The 17,805-nt window shown below is 36.0% G+C and overlaps 3 protein-coding genes across 3 annotated transcripts; 1 reads left to right on the top strand and 2 right to left on the bottom strand.

Moving 5' to 3' along the window:
- Positions 1-1,828: 1,828 nt before the first annotated feature.
- On the bottom strand, positions 1,829-2,356 carry LOC129242331 (larval cuticle protein 65Ag1-like). The gene is made up of 2 exons (XM_054878913.1): positions 2,215-2,356; positions 1,829-2,095 (listed from the first exon to the last, which is right to left on the bottom strand). Exons 1-2 carry the CDS (start codon positions 2,331-2,333, stop codon positions 1,897-1,899), a joined length of 318 nt encoding a protein of 105 aa, XP_054734888.1. The 5' UTR covers positions 2,334-2,356; the 3' UTR covers positions 1,829-1,896.
- Positions 2,357-12,370: 10,014 nt separating this feature from the next.
- LOC129240940 (larval cuticle protein 65Ag1-like) lies at positions 12,371-12,691 on the top strand. Its single transcript, XM_054877018.1, has one exon. It carries the CDS (start codon positions 12,371-12,373, stop codon positions 12,689-12,691), a length of 321 nt encoding a protein of 106 aa, XP_054732993.1.
- Positions 12,692-12,944: 253 nt separating this feature from the next.
- LOC129240941 (endocuticle structural protein SgAbd-6-like) lies at positions 12,945-16,644 on the bottom strand. Its single transcript, XM_054877019.1, has 3 exons — positions 16,499-16,644; positions 16,290-16,405; positions 12,945-13,322 (listed from the first exon to the last, which is right to left on the bottom strand). Exons 1-3 carry the CDS (start codon positions 16,505-16,507, stop codon positions 13,136-13,138), a joined length of 312 nt encoding a protein of 103 aa, XP_054732994.1. The 5' UTR covers positions 16,508-16,644; the 3' UTR covers positions 12,945-13,135.
- Positions 16,645-17,805: the final 1,161 nt, after the last annotated feature.

Here is a 17,805-nt window from a genome sequence, read left to right as displayed (position 1 = left end):
TGGAGTCATTTATATTTGATAATGTTATCGACAAGAGTAAATATAATGAGGACCAATGCCAAATATAGGTGTGAGATTACGAACTTTGCAAATCAGCTCAGAAAATTAGTAGAGAAGTGGAAAAATAGCCACAGAATTGGCCAATCATTTCAGGAAAAAAACAAGAAGTGGTTAGACAACCGTCTTTTGTTAGTTGATTCGGCAATTAGTCCCGATCAAAAGAACAAGAAGTTCACACATTGCGTTTCCAAAACACAAGTTCGCAAAGTTTCTTCCATTTTAACAAATCCCGTAGTGATGAGCTTAATGTAGCGGCGAACTCTAGCCTATATAAAGCTGGCAAACGAAACGCGCCCTAGTTTGTGTCAAAGATGAATGCTAATGAAAGAGTGGCTAAAAAAATTAAATCGTGTATTTGGTCAGATGTCCACATTAAGTAAGTAAATTAAGTTAAGTAAACACCATAAGACTAACTACACTAACAATGGCAATACAGCCACGCGCTTTTTGGATCAACCAGAACTTGCATCCCCATTAATTGGTGTAGGCGAAGAACTGATTTATAGATTCAGAAACAAAAACTTCTATATTATCGCGAGCATCATAAAAAAAAGTTCACGAAAAAACACTATGGAATATCTAACGAACGTTCGTTTCTGTTCGTCCGATCCCGTGATATCGCCTTTATCTAAAAGGAACAGTTATTTAAAAAACACTGTTTTGGATAAAGAAGTATTGTAACTTATTTTTGATAAAGATATCAAATATGAAGAGCTTAGTTCATCGTCAATGGACGGTACCAAATGGACAAACACCAAACTAGATTATTTTAGAAGTCAGGCACCTAACTTTTTACGTCAATGAGGTGATGTTCAGTTGATAAAGCTTCGACTCCAATTAATGTATTTCATAATTTTATTACCGAAGAAATGAAATGCATTATTATTTTTAATGCATATACAAAGATTCAGAACGAATGTAACGAAACCAAAGCCATGGAAAGGTGTTACACAAAAATAATTATATGCCTTCTTTGCTTTATTGATCGCTGCTGGTGTAACAACAATTTACAGCAAACAAGCTTGCTACGAAAAAGTAATAAACTTCCAATCTTCATGTTATTATGTACATTCAAATTTATTTTTCATTCAGATTTACATTTATTTTTCATTAGAATTGAATTAAATATGAAAAACACAGTCATCAAAAACATTCAACTACTCGTATTTACCTTTATTTCTTCGTATTTTATACTATGGTGTGGTCAAACTCTATGAACTAGACATTGGCTTATAGAAGGTGCCTCCACAAGACTGAAGCATAGAGCTAAGCAACTGCGGTTGCTTTTTCCGAGAAGAACAAATTATACGAACAAAAATAGTAAAAAACATTTTTGTAAATTGTTGTTTACTATGTTCACTTAAACAGCTGCTACGTCCTGCTGCTAGGGTTTCAGCAAACCGTATGATAGAGAGGAATATTATGAATGGTTTTAGCGAGACAAAGGCAGATTATATGGTAAGTATGTCATCTTAGCCAGTAGCTTATAGAAGAAGTAGCCAGCTCTATAATTTTCACATTAAGTAGGCTTCTTTCAAGTTTCCAGTCATCCCAGCAGAGGCATAGACAGGATTTCAATTAGTAGCGTGTTGCTGGTTGAAAGACGAATAGAACTTTCAAAAATTAAAATTTGTCCCACTTATTGTCATATTTTTCTTTTGAGCACTTAAACTCAATCTTTTAACTTAACACTTTCGAAGGTTCCGAATATTAAAAATGTCATGAAAATTCTTACTTTTACTAAGTATTACATTTAATTTTATTTTTTTAACATATTTCCACACACTTAAGCTAACAATTATTCCACAAAATCACACTCAAATAACAAATGCCGACTTAAGCCACAGGGGCGACTGGCAAATGAGCACCTTGTGGTTGGAAACCGTTCTCATCAGCGATGTAGTTGACAGTGTAGGTCTGACCATCATCAGCAACGAAGGAGTAAGAGCCACGGGCGACAATGTGTTCATCCTCGGCACCAGCGTTAACCAATTGACCATCTTCTTGCTTTGCTGTACCGTCGCTGGTCTTCAGGCTGAAATAATGTAAAGCAAATCATTTGTTATTAGTAGTTGAGTTCGAACCTAAATTGTGTAATCCTCATCAAATGGACTAAAGGACTAAGACCAAAATTGTATTTTGTTGATAACTTACGAGTAGCTGTATTGCTCTGGTTCAACATCAGATTTCAACTCCAGAATCTCCACTTCAGGGGCAGCTGGGGCAGCATAAGCCAAAGCGAAGAGAGCAACGAAAACGATAACGAATTTCATTTTGATATGTTTTGTGAATTGCTTGCTGTGTGTGCAGACGACAAAATCAGACTACTAACTGTTGTGGTTGATAAATTGACAACGGGCTTTTATGCGAAAAATTGGCCATTAACTACTGCTATTTGTGATGATAAGTAAACGAAGAAACAAAAGGAATTTATTAATTCTTAAATTTGAGTACGCACATCGTACAGAGCCGATAAATTAGCAAACTAGTTTTGCTTACTTCTTTTCATTTTTTTATACGATTTTTGAAACAGTGCCCACTATGGTATTATAATTATGTTAATATAACGGTTATTTGTAGAAGTAAATATAGCGGCACATTTGTACTAATGTACCATATATAGAAAAATATTTAGAATGCTGGGAAAATATATATATGAGGGAAATATATCTGGCAGCGCATCCGCACGCCTGCCTATGCAACGAACAATTCTAGGAAAAATTTGGATTTGTATGCATGCCACACACATCCTATACTTATTGGTACTTAAAATGAGCAAAATCGAACCTTAGCCATTGTGTGAATACGAATTTTCCAAACGTCTTAATAAAATATGGTGTCTTAGTATGGTCTGTGATTTTTAATTTTTCTTTTATAACCTCTGCAAATATATCCTGAGAGCCTGATGACCCCTGATTCAATTCAACCACGAGTTGAAGCATCGCCTCGATTCCATTCCTTATACTAAAATTTCTGTACTTATAATGTCGGTGTTTCTGAAGGCATTGCACAGCATCAGCCTAAAAAATATAGTGATCAAAGATTAATTAAATGTTAATCACAACTAAATTGCTAAGTCTTAGCCAGCTCCGCGAGAAAGCCATTTTATTCATAATTGGGTTGCTGATGGAAGAAAGAGGATCCTCTACTACATCTAATACGTCGCGAATGTGAAAAAAGCTAAAGGCAAAGCCTCCTTGAAGTGCGGCGTTTTGGTGTTCCTTCTGCATCTGCAGGACTACTTCGTTCACCATCTTCATCCACATCGCCATTCGCCCTACCGCCAGTTCCCTCTTCTACAATTAATAGTGAAATATTCTCTTCTCTCCTCCTTGGTTTAATTTTTCATTTGATTGTATACGTCTGTCATACCAGTAATGCTTTTGAAACAAATGGCTCGTAACGACTCATGTCGATAACATAACAGTTGAGAAAATTGCATGCGTCTATAAAATTGGACTATGCTGGGCTACTGTAACCAATTGTATACTAAGAAAATTTACTTGGAAGTTTAAAAATCCAATATTTGATGTAACCACTTATTTCTATAGCCTTATTCTTATTCTTCTTATCTATTAAAATTCAAACTCAAATTTGAAAACTATATCTATCTTGTACAAGTATATATGTATAAGGGTATAAGTTGGAAATTTAAAAATAATCTTCCGCGCCTATAAAACTGCACCAATATTTTTGTTTTGCTCAACATATAACTTTTTTATACCTTTCAGATACTAAGACATTGAATTCTCAAAAGTATTTGGAAAAATATATGGTTGCTTAGGAAAACATAACCAGGTTTGTCATATTAAAACAAAGGTTAACCAGATGCATCTTATCTATATATATACATAATTGGCGCGTACACCCTTTCTGGGTGTTTGGCCGAGCTCCTCGTCCTATTTGTGGCGTCGACTCCGAACGACAGATATTTTTTTTAATTTTTTATGATGAGCTTTTTCATAGTAGAAATAAACTCGTAGGCTTGCCATTTCCCGCCGAGGAGCGACCACTATTAGAAAAAACTCTTTCTTCGTTTTGGTGTTTCACCGACCACGCACCAGACCATTCGGTTATAGCGGCCGCCCAGATGCACCTTCCATACACATAATACTACCTCTCAAAAAGAGCTGAAGCAACATTCCACCGAACTTAGTGATACACATTGTAGTTGATGTTATTAAAGCCAGATTTAAAAGAACTTTGACATCGAAAAACCCTTATTTACTGAAGTTTGTTTCCGTCCTTCACATAAATGTTCAACAATGTTGGAGGAAAAGTTTATCCTCGTTGTCAAAGTGATATTTCACACTAAAAAATTCTTTTACTGTTTTCTATTTGTTCCATTCAGTTGTGAATTACAGGGTGTTAACAATGGAAATCAACAAAGAGAAACTTCGTTACATTTTAAAGTGTTTCCTTGATAAAGACGGAAATGCAAGCCAACCCGCTGAAACTGTTAATGACGTTTATGGTGCCGATACTTTACAGATAATTATGTTAAGTGCAATTTTGGTTTCGTCGATTCCGTTCAGGCATTTTTGATGTTAGAGAAAATGTCGATAATAGAATATCTTATCATTTTTTTTATAATAAAAATGATTATCGTCATGTCTTTTTCCCCAAACTATATTAATATATATAAGACGAAATTAAGCGCAGATACATGTGCACCTAAAAAAACACATCTAATAATAATTTATACATAAGTTTCTTTTTTTTGCATTTTACATTGCGCCTACATACAACACTGAAGGTGTGATTCTATTTAGTTTACTTTAAAATCAACTACACAACAGCAAAACTACTTTTTCCGGCCTGGTGTCTGAATTAATTTTTTTTTTATTTTTTATTCTAGTACTGGGCATAGCTACAGTCATACTGGTTAATAATTTTTTTAGTTTTTGTAATTAAGATAGATTGAAAAGCCAAAATGGATAACACCGTCCAGATCCAATTTTTGTGATGCCTTTCTTAAAATTCTTTTCATTTTTGTGTGTAAAAGAAGTTAAATAAAAAGCCAAAAAAATTTAAATTACGTTTTTAACACTTTTTTATTGTAAAAACAATTCCTGAAAATACCATAAATGTTTCAATCTTTAGACCACCGGGACCCCAGAAACAAGAATAGATGCCTCCGTAATTACTTGGTTTTTTAATCTTGTATTGTGGGCTTTTGCTGCGTTTATTATTGTGTCCGCTACCGAGTTTATAAACCACAGAGCACCGACTGCACATTTAATAATTTTATTCTGGAACCTTTATATAAATTGAATGTTACTTTGGCTAGAGCAGCCCCATAAGTGTGCGCCGTAGGACGAAATAGGCTTTCAAATTTGTTTATATATATTGCTGATTCCTTTCTTCTTTCTTTTCCTTTACAAAGGCGTTCCATCCTAGCTTGGCGTCGAGAGTCGTCTCCAAGTATTTTGCAGTATTTGAGTAGGGAACTTGTGTACCATTTATATACTCGTATGATTTCGGTCTCGGCGGAAGTTCATATGCACAGACTTGCTTTCCAATTGGAGATTTTATTTATCGCTAATTATAATTGAGATGTCGATGCCTTTTCCATGTTTCCTATCGAGACAGACTTGCAGAAGGCGATTGGCTTGCATTCCATTGAATGCAGATGAATGGAGGTGAGTTCTTTAATTGTTAAGGCGAATATCAGTAGTGGGTTGTTAGAACATACGAGTGTAGCTTTTAATGTTCCTCTTAAATACTTGCGACATAATTATTTGTTTTTTATAAATTTACATCAAACAAATTTTGCTAGATCGCTTTTACAATTCAATAAGCTGTTAATGAAAATATATGTATAATATTATATTATATAATTTTTACATATTTCGATTCATGAAAGTTTTCTCAAACTGGAGCTATGTACACTCATTTGGAATGCCATTTCAAATTACTTATTTTTATTATTAATTTTATAAACTATATGAATCGTAATCTTGGTCTGTAAGTATGTAACACCCCATTGGTTTAAGAATAGACTTAAAATATATTAAATAAACAAATCGAAATGTTTGTTGCATACAAAGGCAGTAGACGTAGTTGCAGAATGATTCCAATGACTTCAATAATTTACGCTTTTCGTGACTGAAGTCAATTTGTGTTCAGGCATCCATACTTATTACCTTATCACCTACTGGCACCCAACCTAAAAGACGAAAATGGACTTATGGTACCTGATAATTTTTAACATGCAGTTAGGTTAAGCTTGGAAAGCTTGCTACAACGTCAAAGCGGCTCGCTGCCGAAACAATGCAAAACCTCATAAACAAAGGGTGGTCTATTTAGAGGTATCGGATTTTAAATTGAAATAAAACAACGAAAATTCAAATCGATTGGGCAATATTTATTATTTTTGTGTCGAACCAAACATTTATTTCTTAAAGATATCCCTTTCAAATGTTGGTCGCAACTGCGCCGTAATTTAGTCATACGTATGCACTACATTTTGAATGACTGACTGGAGGAGTTCTGTCGGTATCTTCATAAAACATTTAGACGTTTCTTTTACAATATATATTTTTCATTTAGATATTTTTTATGAGGAGCTTTTTCATGGCAGAAATACACTCGGAGGTTTGCCATTGCCTGCCGAGGGGCGACCGCTATTAGAAAAAACTTTTTCTTAATTTTTGATCTTTCACCGAGATTCGAACCGACGTTCGCTCTCTGAATTCCGAATGGTAGTCACGCACCAACCTATTCGGCCACTGCGGCCGCCTTAGACTTTCCTTAGTCCCACAAGTAAAAGCCTAAAGGTGTGATATCACACGATCTTCGTGGTCAATCCACTGGTCCGAGACAAAAGATAAATTTCTCACCGAAATGCCGATGCAGTAATTCCCTTGTTTCACGGGCTGTATGGCAAGTAGCGTCGTCTTGTTGAACCAAATATTGTCGAGCTCACGGGCTTTAAATTCCGGCAATAAAAAGTCGTTTGCAATTATGCGATAGCGTTTGCATTTCAATGCCACATTGCCGCCAACCCCGTCTTTGGAAAAATATGACCCGATAATTCCTCCAGCTCTAGTGGCTGTTCTTGAATAGTTTCGGGTTGCTCTTCAGCACAAATACGGCAACTTTGCTTATTGCCATTAAGTCGAAAATGGGCCTTATCGCTGCACATGATAAGTTGGACTGAGTGCGCGATGAACATTTTTCACAAACGATTTTTAAATATTATTGAGGCGTAGCTCTTGCTATGATGAAATGTCAATGAATACTCAAAAAAATATTCTCATCAGCAATGTATTTCAAAGTCTAGGAGTCAAAGGAGAAGGTGTCAATGTGTAACAATGTGTTTATCTTCGACAGCAGCGTTGACCTTTCGATCATCTTTTTGTTATGCTGTACCTTCGCTGGCCTTCAGGGGAAATAAGGAAAAGCAAAAATTTTGTCATGTCCGAGACTAATTTTGAAATTATAAAATCTTTATTAGGTGGACTAAAGGATTAGGATCATTGAAAGCTAGATCTTGGGTATTTTGTTGATAACCTACGAGTACCTGCTGAACTCTGGCTCAACATCAGATGTCAATTCCAGAATCTCCACTTCATGGGTAGCAGAGGCAGCATAAGCCACAGCGAATAGAGCGACGAAAACGATAACGAACGTACACATATATTCTGCATAGCCAATATTATTTGCATATTATTGCTTTTTAATCCGAAATTAGAATACAATTTATATCAACAAAGCACACGTTTTGCCAAAGCGAGATGTAATAAAATATGCTGGAAATGATATTTGAATCTTTCAATATCGTCTCAGAAAACTAGTAGCATTAAATTTTGTATACTTGTGTGTCTATGAATGTATGTAGGTAAGTGTGTACAACGTATTTGTATGTAGTAAGCGATGTTGACACGATCATTATGGTTTTTATCTTCAACGCCGGTCATCGAACTATAAAAATTATGCGAGAACTTACGTCACAATTTTGGGGCAAAATTTATGTATAAAAAGTGAAAAAATAAATAGAAAGACCCCTTTGTGAGCAAGCGGCCCATAAAACTTTGATTTGATATTTGTTATTTTTATTACATTTTAAAATAGAACTAAGATTCTGAGACTTCTGAGGAAATAAGAGGTTTCCTCTACCTTATGGGTGGAATTCTACACAAATTATTTCATAAAGCTTGCCTACATCACGCACATAAACAATTTATTGAATTTCATCAGTTTTTTATTGCATCATCATCACCATTATCATCTATTTAATATGCAAATGTGGACTTGAATATTTTGCCGTGTGGTGTTGTTTCATCATCTTTTAGCTTCGTATCGAAAATATGGATTAGAAATTATGGTTTTTAAAATAAATTTTAACTTCGAATATCTTGTAAACAAATTAGAAGTAGAAGGTGTGGAATTTGATTTTTCAATGGAGGCAATTAATTGTGCTTATATGCAAGGAATCAATGCTTTTCTAGCTTGCAAAGGGAGATCAGAATAAGAATTACGCTCTTCTTCTTTATTAATTGCATATCGAACTGATTAAGGTCTTTCGCTAAGGTGTCCAAGCCCCAAGTAAATATTACAATTTTTTCGGACAACCAGCAGCAACATAGAGTTTTGGCTTGCAACATAGAGTTTTGGCAAAGCATTGAAGAAAGACGCCACAGTTTTAACTTGGTGTTAACGCGGTCATTCACATTGTCAACTGGGTTTGAGTTTCGAGGTATCGTAATATTTATTGAACGGCTTGACTGTCGATATTTAACAACGAAAGAGATTCTTCTGTCTCTAAATTTCATCAGGGATCAGATTTCGCAAGGCTAGTTAAGCTTGAGTAATTGCAAGGGAAAGAAAACACAATGTGATGATATCGACAGGAGTTTGCGTCAAATGTTACATCCAGCCGAACAACATTAATTCATTGAATTTGGTTAGGTTTATAAACCTCAGGAGTAGAATTTAATGAAAAGTGGAGGTTTGCCACTCGGGTGGCTCACATACAACTTCTGTTGCGATATCGTATTTAGATACGTTAAGAGTTCAGGTATTAGAATATCGCATTTTTCAAAAATGAAATTAATTTTAAACGTTGTCTTTTTTTAAGCGAAAACTTCTTTAGTATCGTTGGGAGTGATTTGAGACTCGATGAAACGAAAAAGCGACACTACGAAGCGTCATATGTTGATATACGTATATATGTATGGCTGCGTATTGCTGGGCAACGCTAGTATAGTGAGTATTATAGTATGTATACTACACTGCCTATTACTTGTTTTGGTGTTTAGTTCAAGCGTCATACGTATGTATGTTTGTATGTGTGCTAGTACGTATGTGTGCGCGCCTGCGTATTACGGAGCCACGGTGAGCGAGAAGGCATTATGTATACCTATACTACACTACCCAATACTTGCTTACACCAAGCGTCCTACGAATGTTTGTGTGTATGTTAGTACGTCTGTGTAATATACGCGTTACGACGCTCATAATAGCAACCGCTTGTGCTGTATTGCGTCCGTATTTTTATATTCGTATATATTTTCATTTTTAAATATTTACCGCAATTATGCCGAAAAATAATGCAGAAAAGTGTAGTGAATATCGACAAAAAAAAAAACAAAAAGAAAATAAAACTAAAACAGTTTTAATTGTGGCAATTTATATTTCACCGAATCAATCAATAAATAGCATCACGGAATTCATTCACGAAAATTTAATAAAGTATGCACTAGAAGTATCGCGGATACTTAGAAAAGATTACGATAAAGTTCCAATGATTTTAAGTGGCGATTTTAACGTAAATTTTGCATTGGACACAGGGGTTCCTTTAATTGACTTTCTCAATACAACATTCAATTTAAAAATGTGTAACAATCGCACTGAATCGACAACACGATCAAAAACAACAATTGACGCGGTATTTCAAAGATATGTTGACAACATCGAAACCAATGTTGACAAAGCATTTGTATCATATTTTAGCTATAAAATTGAAAACATTGAGGATGAATAATAATAAAATGAAGAAAATAAAATATGAACTTTATAGCAATATTATAATGAACCTATAATTATCCCGCCCCTAATGCTGCTTTCGTCTCATTCTCTCTCAGTTTGTTTTACGGAAGGTTTCACTTCTATCGCGTCTAAACGTTAGACTGGTATTTTTTTTTGGTGCTGACTATGTTGAGAGTCTTCCTCCGTATACTATAAATAGCACCCGCGGCTTCATTTGCATATAAAATAAAATACTTAGTTATTGAACGCTTACAATATACTTAACAACAATTTCTCAATAGAATACGCACTGATTGATTGGAAATAAATGTTTGAGACATCAGTAGCTTTCCATATCTCCAAAACCGTTATTTTGCGTACCCGTGTTTATTTTTAAATTTTGGCATCCAAAAAGGATAACTTATTGTATATATATATACATATACATAAAGGGTGATCAGATTGGAGGTACTTTTTCCAATAGGATTTTTTTGGCAGATCCCGCGTAACTACTGTCAAACTAAGTAAAGGGTGGTGAAGTTTCAAGGGCCGGTGTTGATTTTGAATAAAATACAATTTTTTTAAGAAATTATTGTCATTTCTCTTTATTATGATAATACTGGTATGGCTTAATTACGTATGAAACACAATACAACGCCCAAATGGCCGCCGCGGTCTCGGCAGCACACCTCCATCCGATGCTCCAAATTTTCGATGACGCTGAGGCATAATTGAGGTTCTATGCAGTTATGTGCCGAATTATCTCATACTTTAGCTCTTGAATTATTGCTGACTTATCGACGTACATCTTTTCTTTCAAATAACCCCAAAGAAAGAAGTCCAACGGTGTCAAATCACATGATGTTGGCGGCCAATTGACATCGCCGCGACGTGAGATTATTTGGCCATCAAATTTTTCGCGCAGAAGAGCTATTGTTTCGTTAGCTGTGTGACAAGTGGCACCGTCCTGTTGAAACCACATATCGTCCTCATCAATATCTTTCAATTCGGGCCATAAAAAGTTCGTTATCATCTCACGATAGCAAACACTATTTACAGTAACTGCCTGACCGGCCTCATTTTGGAAAAAATACAGCCCAATGACGCCGCCGGCCCATAAACCGCACCAAACAGTCACTCTTTGTGGGTGCATTGGTTTTTCGGCAATCACTCTTGGACACTTGAAATGGTCAAGAGGCTTTAGTTCTTGAGTCAATTGCACCTTGTAAGCGTGTAAATGCAAGTCTTTAGGCGTAATGTTCATCAACGACGAGCGAGAGAGGTGCAATTGTTGGGCACGACGACTAGTTGAGGAGGACGGCTCTTCAACCACACTATCGCGAGCAGCAGCAATATTTTCTGCAGTACGAGCTGTACGAGCATACACTGGTGTTTTCACATCTCCTACAGGCCAGGTAGGTGGGTGCAACCTGAAGCCATTCAAGAACAGCCCTTACATCCTTTGAAAACAACCGTTTGGGAAGGCCTATGGGCGGGAGAAGTCATCGGCCCATATTTCTTTAAAGACGAGGCTGGCGCCAATGTAACAGTGAATAGCGAACGCTATCACGCTATGAAAAACAACTTTTTGATGCCGGAAATTGAAGCCTCCCCACAACATTTACTTCCAACAGGACGGCACTACGAGTACTTGCCATACAACCTGTGAAATAATGGAGCAATTTATCTTTCATCTCGGACTAGTGGATTGAACACTAAGATCCTGTGGTATCATATCTTTTGACAGTCATGGGTATGCAAAGACTAAATTCTTCGATTGAGGCATTGGAAATCAACATACTAAAGTTATTCACGAGATACCAACCGAAGTCTTCCACCGAGTTATTCAAAATTGGTGTTTACGGTTAGTCGAATTACGGCGTAGTTGCATCCAACATTTGAAAGGGATTATCTTGAAAATACCTCATGAATTGTTCTACACAAAAATAATAAAGATTGCTCACTCAATTCGAATTTCCATTATTTTATTTCAATTTAAAATCCGATAGCTCTAAATTGATCACCCTTTACATGTATGTGCAGCTATGTAGGGGTTAGTAAGCACAAACATATTAAAATTCTTTGATTTAGTTTTATATTTAATTTTCACCTTTTCATGAGTCCGCAGCATCTACATAAAATATTAAATAATTTTATAACTTTTTTTGGCTGTTTTTCAAAAATTAACACCTTTGCTCTAATTCATGGTGAAGTTCTTAGGGAGACAGCCATATAAATAAGCTTCATTGGCAATTTTTTGACAGTCTCGAAATCGTGCAACATTCGGAATTAAGCAGTGGAATCAATCAGAATAGTATTCCTTTTTGAATCGACTAAAATGAAATTCGTCATTACCTTTGCATTTTTTGCGCTTTTTTCGCAAACCTTGGCTGTACAAGCACCAGTAGAACATCACGTCGAAATTGTGCGCCAGGATGCAGATATCACGCCAGAAAACTACAAATATGGTTTCGAGACAAGCGATGGGACTCAACATGATGAAGAGGGCCAGCTGAAAAATGTCGGTACCGACGATGAGGCAATCATTGTGAAAGGCTCATACAAATACGTTGGCGATGATGGTGTCACCTACGAAGTGAGCTATACGGCCGACGAGAATGGATTCCAGCCAGTGGGTGAACATTTGCCACAAGCTTAAACAAGCATACATAGCTGCTGGATAAATTGAAGAGAGTCCAAGAGAAACCAAGAAGTGATTTTCTCCCAAGTTAAATATAGTGTTTGTATTGTTGTTGGCACATAAAAATGTGTTTATGTTTGTTTATTACTAATGTTGGTTGAGCGTTTGATAAAATTTAATAAAAAGTTTTAAAAAATGCAGAATATATAATAGAATATTTAGCTGCATATACGATTTTTGAATAATAGAAGCCTTGCAATGAAACACACACTTTTGACACTGACTGAGACCGTAACAATTTTTGTATTTATTTATTTAATAGTTTTTCACACACACATATCGTCATCTACAACTTCCTGTTTTTGTTTTTTTGTTTTCCTATTGTCTTCGATGTACCTAAGCAATTTTTTTACTAAATTGGTTTTTATCCTTTCGCTTCAATTAGTGGCTCTACACATTTCCTTATTTCGGTATGTGTGCACCTTCTGGCTGGAAGCCGTTCTCATCGGCCACAAAATTAATAGTGTAAGTTTGTCCATCGGGCGCTACCCAAGAAACGCTACCGCGCACAGATAGTGATTCATTTTCGGTGCCTGCATTATTGAGAACAGCCTCCTCGGTACGTGTTGTGCCGTCACTCAGTTTATAGCTGAAAAAAAAAAACAAAAATGTAAAGCAAAACAATTTTACAAAACAAACAACAATGTGCATTTATAACAGACGTGTACAAAATTGGCGCAAAAATAATCATCGATTTGTTTTTCAATAGCTTTTTAATAACTAAAAAAACATGATTTTGAGTGATAAAAGTCTCTATTTTGACTTTTAGATGCTGCATTGCTTGTCTGCTTGTATACTGCAGCTGTCTAATTCACAAGTGTCAAATATGATCGACGTAAGACGCTATTTGCAAAAAGTATAAATCTTCCGATAGGGTGATTCATTTTGCGCCACCTTCTACCATCACTCATGGCCAAAATAATTAGCTATGAGAAATAAAAATCTACCATGAAACAAAAAAAAATGTAATTTAAATAATTTGTCATGAGATGAAAAAACAAAAAAAAGCTTTAAATATAAATGAAACAGAAATATAAATATAAATAAAAATGCAGCTTTCAATCCACTGCAAAATTTTACCAAATTTATTAGAGCACGCGAGAGCAATATTGGTTTGATTTTAAAAAATTCGATATGGCAACATCTTTTAGAACGAAAAGAAGAGTGTGAATTTTATGTTAAAGTTGTTAAGTTGAACAAAATAATAAGTACGTTGCTAATTATTTGAGTTTTTCAGCAGATTTTTCGCATTTTTGAAAAAAATTGCTTTTTACTTACTAAAATTGAATTAGGAATTATAATTGTCACTGAGGTTCAAAATCCCAGGCAAGACACACAAAATTAAAGAAAAATATTTTCTAATAGCAGTTGCCCTTCGTCAGGCAATAGGAAGTCTCCGAGTTTATTTCTGACATAAAACAGTCCCTCATGAAAAACAATCTTCTGTTCGGAGGTGGCGTACAACTGTAGGGCCCTACAATTGTAGAATAATGTTAAGATGCACACCACAAAAAGGACAAGGATCTCAACCAACCACCAAATAAAGGTCGTAAGCGGCAATTATATGTATATACCATATAAGGGAATAGCATGGGAATTTCAGGAGCGTAAGAGTTTTAACATAACTCAAAGTAGATGAAATATTGGTTTGGGACTATGTTACGTTCCCTAATTGAGTCCAATTTCAAACTTTTTTGGAAAAAAAAAATTAAGCAAAAGTAGAAGTGGAGTGACCGATTCATCGGATGCCTTTTTAGCTGCATGAGAACTATCGGTTTGATAGCTTTGGTTTGACAGAGAGAGCACTGGCGGCATCATCGATCCCTATTTATTTCGAGTTGAGAAAAAAGCTGCCGTCATCGTGAATGGCAAGCGCTATCGAGCCATGCTGACTGAGTTTTTATTTCTAAAAATTAATCAGCAAATCAGCGACGATATTTGGGACCAAGAAGACGGCGCAACTTGTCATACAGCGTTTAACAATTTATTTATTTCAATATTCGAGCCACCATTGATGCCATATGGACAGATTTATTACTTACTTTCTGCTAATATTACAGTACCCAGTTTTAAATTGCATAACATGTTCTATTAGAAGGTCTTAAGTTCTTGAGAAACGACCAATAGGTGTCAGTTGGAGAGTTTTGAAGAAATAACAAAGTAAAAAATGTGTATTACAAAGGAATCAAAAAAGTACATCACAGAGCTTTTCATATTTCGCATTTGCTGACAATAGCTTGGGAAAACTTTTACGTCACAAAATCATGAAAAGCTGTGGGTGAAATGTAGCGGCATCTACCTATCCCCAAGGTTGCACTTTTGGATAGGAGTATCCAGAGTGTCACATTACATATAAAATGGTTAACTCATAACCTGAAACTCAAATTACTATAAAGCTGGAGTGCTTGCTTTCAGAAGTTCTTCCTTTTCATGATACAAATAATATTTCGTGTTAACTTTTCTAAGAGTAAGTATTTAGGTGAACCAAACTGGCACTCCCCAAGGAGCACTAAAGCACCGTTTTGATACCATTCTGAGACCTCCATGAGGAAGATATCTACAGCCAACCAGAGCTGTTGATGTAGCAAAGAAGGTTGATGGAACTTAAGTTGTAGCACTGCCCCAGGCTGTCGAAGAAAGAACCACCCAGTGACCTTAATCGTATGGCTGCCAAACTCATACATTTGCAGAGAACATGCTCAAAAGCGTTCTTCTCTGAAAAGTCGCCACGACTTTTGCAATGGGGATTAAAAGGTAAACCTAGTTTTATTGCCTGAGGGCCGATCGCCCACTGATGACCGATAAGGGCGGCTACAAGTTTGGAAATTGGTTTTTAAGGGCAGTTAATATTAGTTGCTTTGCTTCAATACAGAGATTGTTATATGGAATCCTTAGAGATGATCCAGAAAATATCATTTCTTGTGCTAATAATGTGCACAGACACCTACGTGATTCCATTAGTGTCCCTTATTATGGCATCTCTAGTAACACACATAGTGGTAATTTCAATGGTATTTCGCCTTGCGAATCCAGGGTAAAGTGCCTTTGCCCACAAGCACCAGTGAACAAAAGATCCTACTCATATTTCGCATTTTATTGTCAAGCAAATATAAAAAACAATATTTCATATTTGCTTGCGAATGCTGGTGCAAATCTAACAAAATTTTAGGTTCATCAATTCAACGAGTAAATGCATTTGACCATCTCGTTTTTCAAATGTTGAGTCAGTAGGTATTTAAAACCGATTATCTAAGTAACTTCTCGCTAGTAGCCAGGAAGATTTCTTAGCAATGAAGGTGGGAAAAAGTTTAACGAGTTTGTGAATATTTGTTTTATATCTGTTTTAGGTCATAAGCTACGATACGAACTTCAAAGTAAAACAAGATAGTGCCTTTCTAAATAAGTTTTTTCTTCATAGTTTGTCGCCCCACCCGAGTGGGAGCAGAAGGATACTATTTTTGCATTCAGCATTTGAAATTCTCATTTGATTAAATCGAATATCGTTTACCAGAATAGACAGGCATAATAGGAAAAACAAAAGTCTTGTTTAACTTACCTGAATTTATAACCGTTAATGCCAATATTATCCACCTCTTGTTCTAAAATTTCGACAGGAGCTTGTGGTGCAGCCAAACTACCGGCAAGTAGGCACAAAAAACTCAAGACTAGCATCTGTAGAGAAGAAAAAGTCCATTAATATTGCGTTATCCTTGTAAATGTTGATGTATGCAATTGTATATAAGTCACACGTTCACATTCACTTACCAATTTCATATTGGCAAAATGCAAGTTATAAATAATATTACGTAAGTAATTTCACTTTTTAGTTATCCGTGTGTTATGGCGTCCGTCTTTTATTCACTATTTTTTAGCGCTACCGTTTAAATGCGGTAATTGCACGTCTTGCTCGCTCAAAGGTAGGCAAGAATAATTTTTGCAGTGCAGTGCAAATGCATTTTATAGTTTTGAGCGATCAATGCAGCATGGCACGCGTCAACGCATGCGCTACTGCAACGGTTTAGAATCTGCAAATATCATAGGAGCATACGTATGTATGTTTATGGCAATGTAAAAGAAGAAGCGCCATCGCTAGCCATCATCGCCTTAGCAACAGCAATAGTTACCATCGAAACACGTCAACAAATGCATACAAAATGCAGTGACCAGAATTTGATGTACTATTGCAAATTGGTAATCGCAAATAGTTTACCGAACATTGATCAATGACAGCGTCATGCATTAAAGCTAAGACGCATACAACCGCGCACATTCATACGCCATGGCGGACACTTAACGTTGCTGCACCATCTAATTTGCAAAACGGCGACCGCCACAGCAACAGCGACGGCGACAGCAGTTTAACTTGTTTGCACGCAAATAATCCAAGCAGGCTCGCGGGTGGAGCACTATTGCACAAGAATATTTATTTGTAAATAGTTACCAATCTTTAGCTTGCGCTGATTTACGCAAATAATGTAGAAATTTTTACTATCGCCATATTGTCATATTTTTTTGCAATGGCCAGAGATGTCAAGCACGTAGCTTCAGCAATAAGCCACAGACGATGGAGCCGTTGGCGTTACCATCGTGAAACACGTTTCAGCAACCAAATACAAGTTTTCTGCAATTCTAATACATGCATACGAGTATGTTTCATGGAGCTTAAAAGAAGCAAGCAAAAACAACATTCGCGAGTAGCGCGTACCAATGGCGATAATTTACAAGAAACCAACAACAGTTTGTATAAATAGTAAAAAACGCGCTGACGCCATGTTAGGCACTCGGCTAGTGGCCTTCAGAATGTTATTGCCGAATAATTTCTAATTTCAAATAGCTTACAAAAAGAGTTTTAAGTAAATTAACAAATTTATAATAAGTAAATTACATAAAAAGACAAATAATGAATATGCAATGCATTGTTTGAACCCAACGCATAGGCCCCCCCATCATCACTTACACCATCACTTACCTATATGGCAAAACAACCCACGCACCCTACAATTTATGACCCCATCTCTTCACAAAGCTCTTAGTTATAAAAGTCTATAAATGCTACAAGTAGAAGTACTTCT

The sequence above is a fragment of the Anastrepha obliqua genome, chromosome 3, assembly GCF_027943255.1.
Source record: "Anastrepha obliqua isolate idAnaObli1 chromosome 3, idAnaObli1_1.0, whole genome shotgun sequence".
Classification (NCBI taxonomy): Eukaryota; Metazoa; Arthropoda; class Insecta; order Diptera; family Tephritidae; genus Anastrepha; species Anastrepha obliqua.
This window is presented reverse-complemented; position numbering and strand designations above follow the sequence as displayed.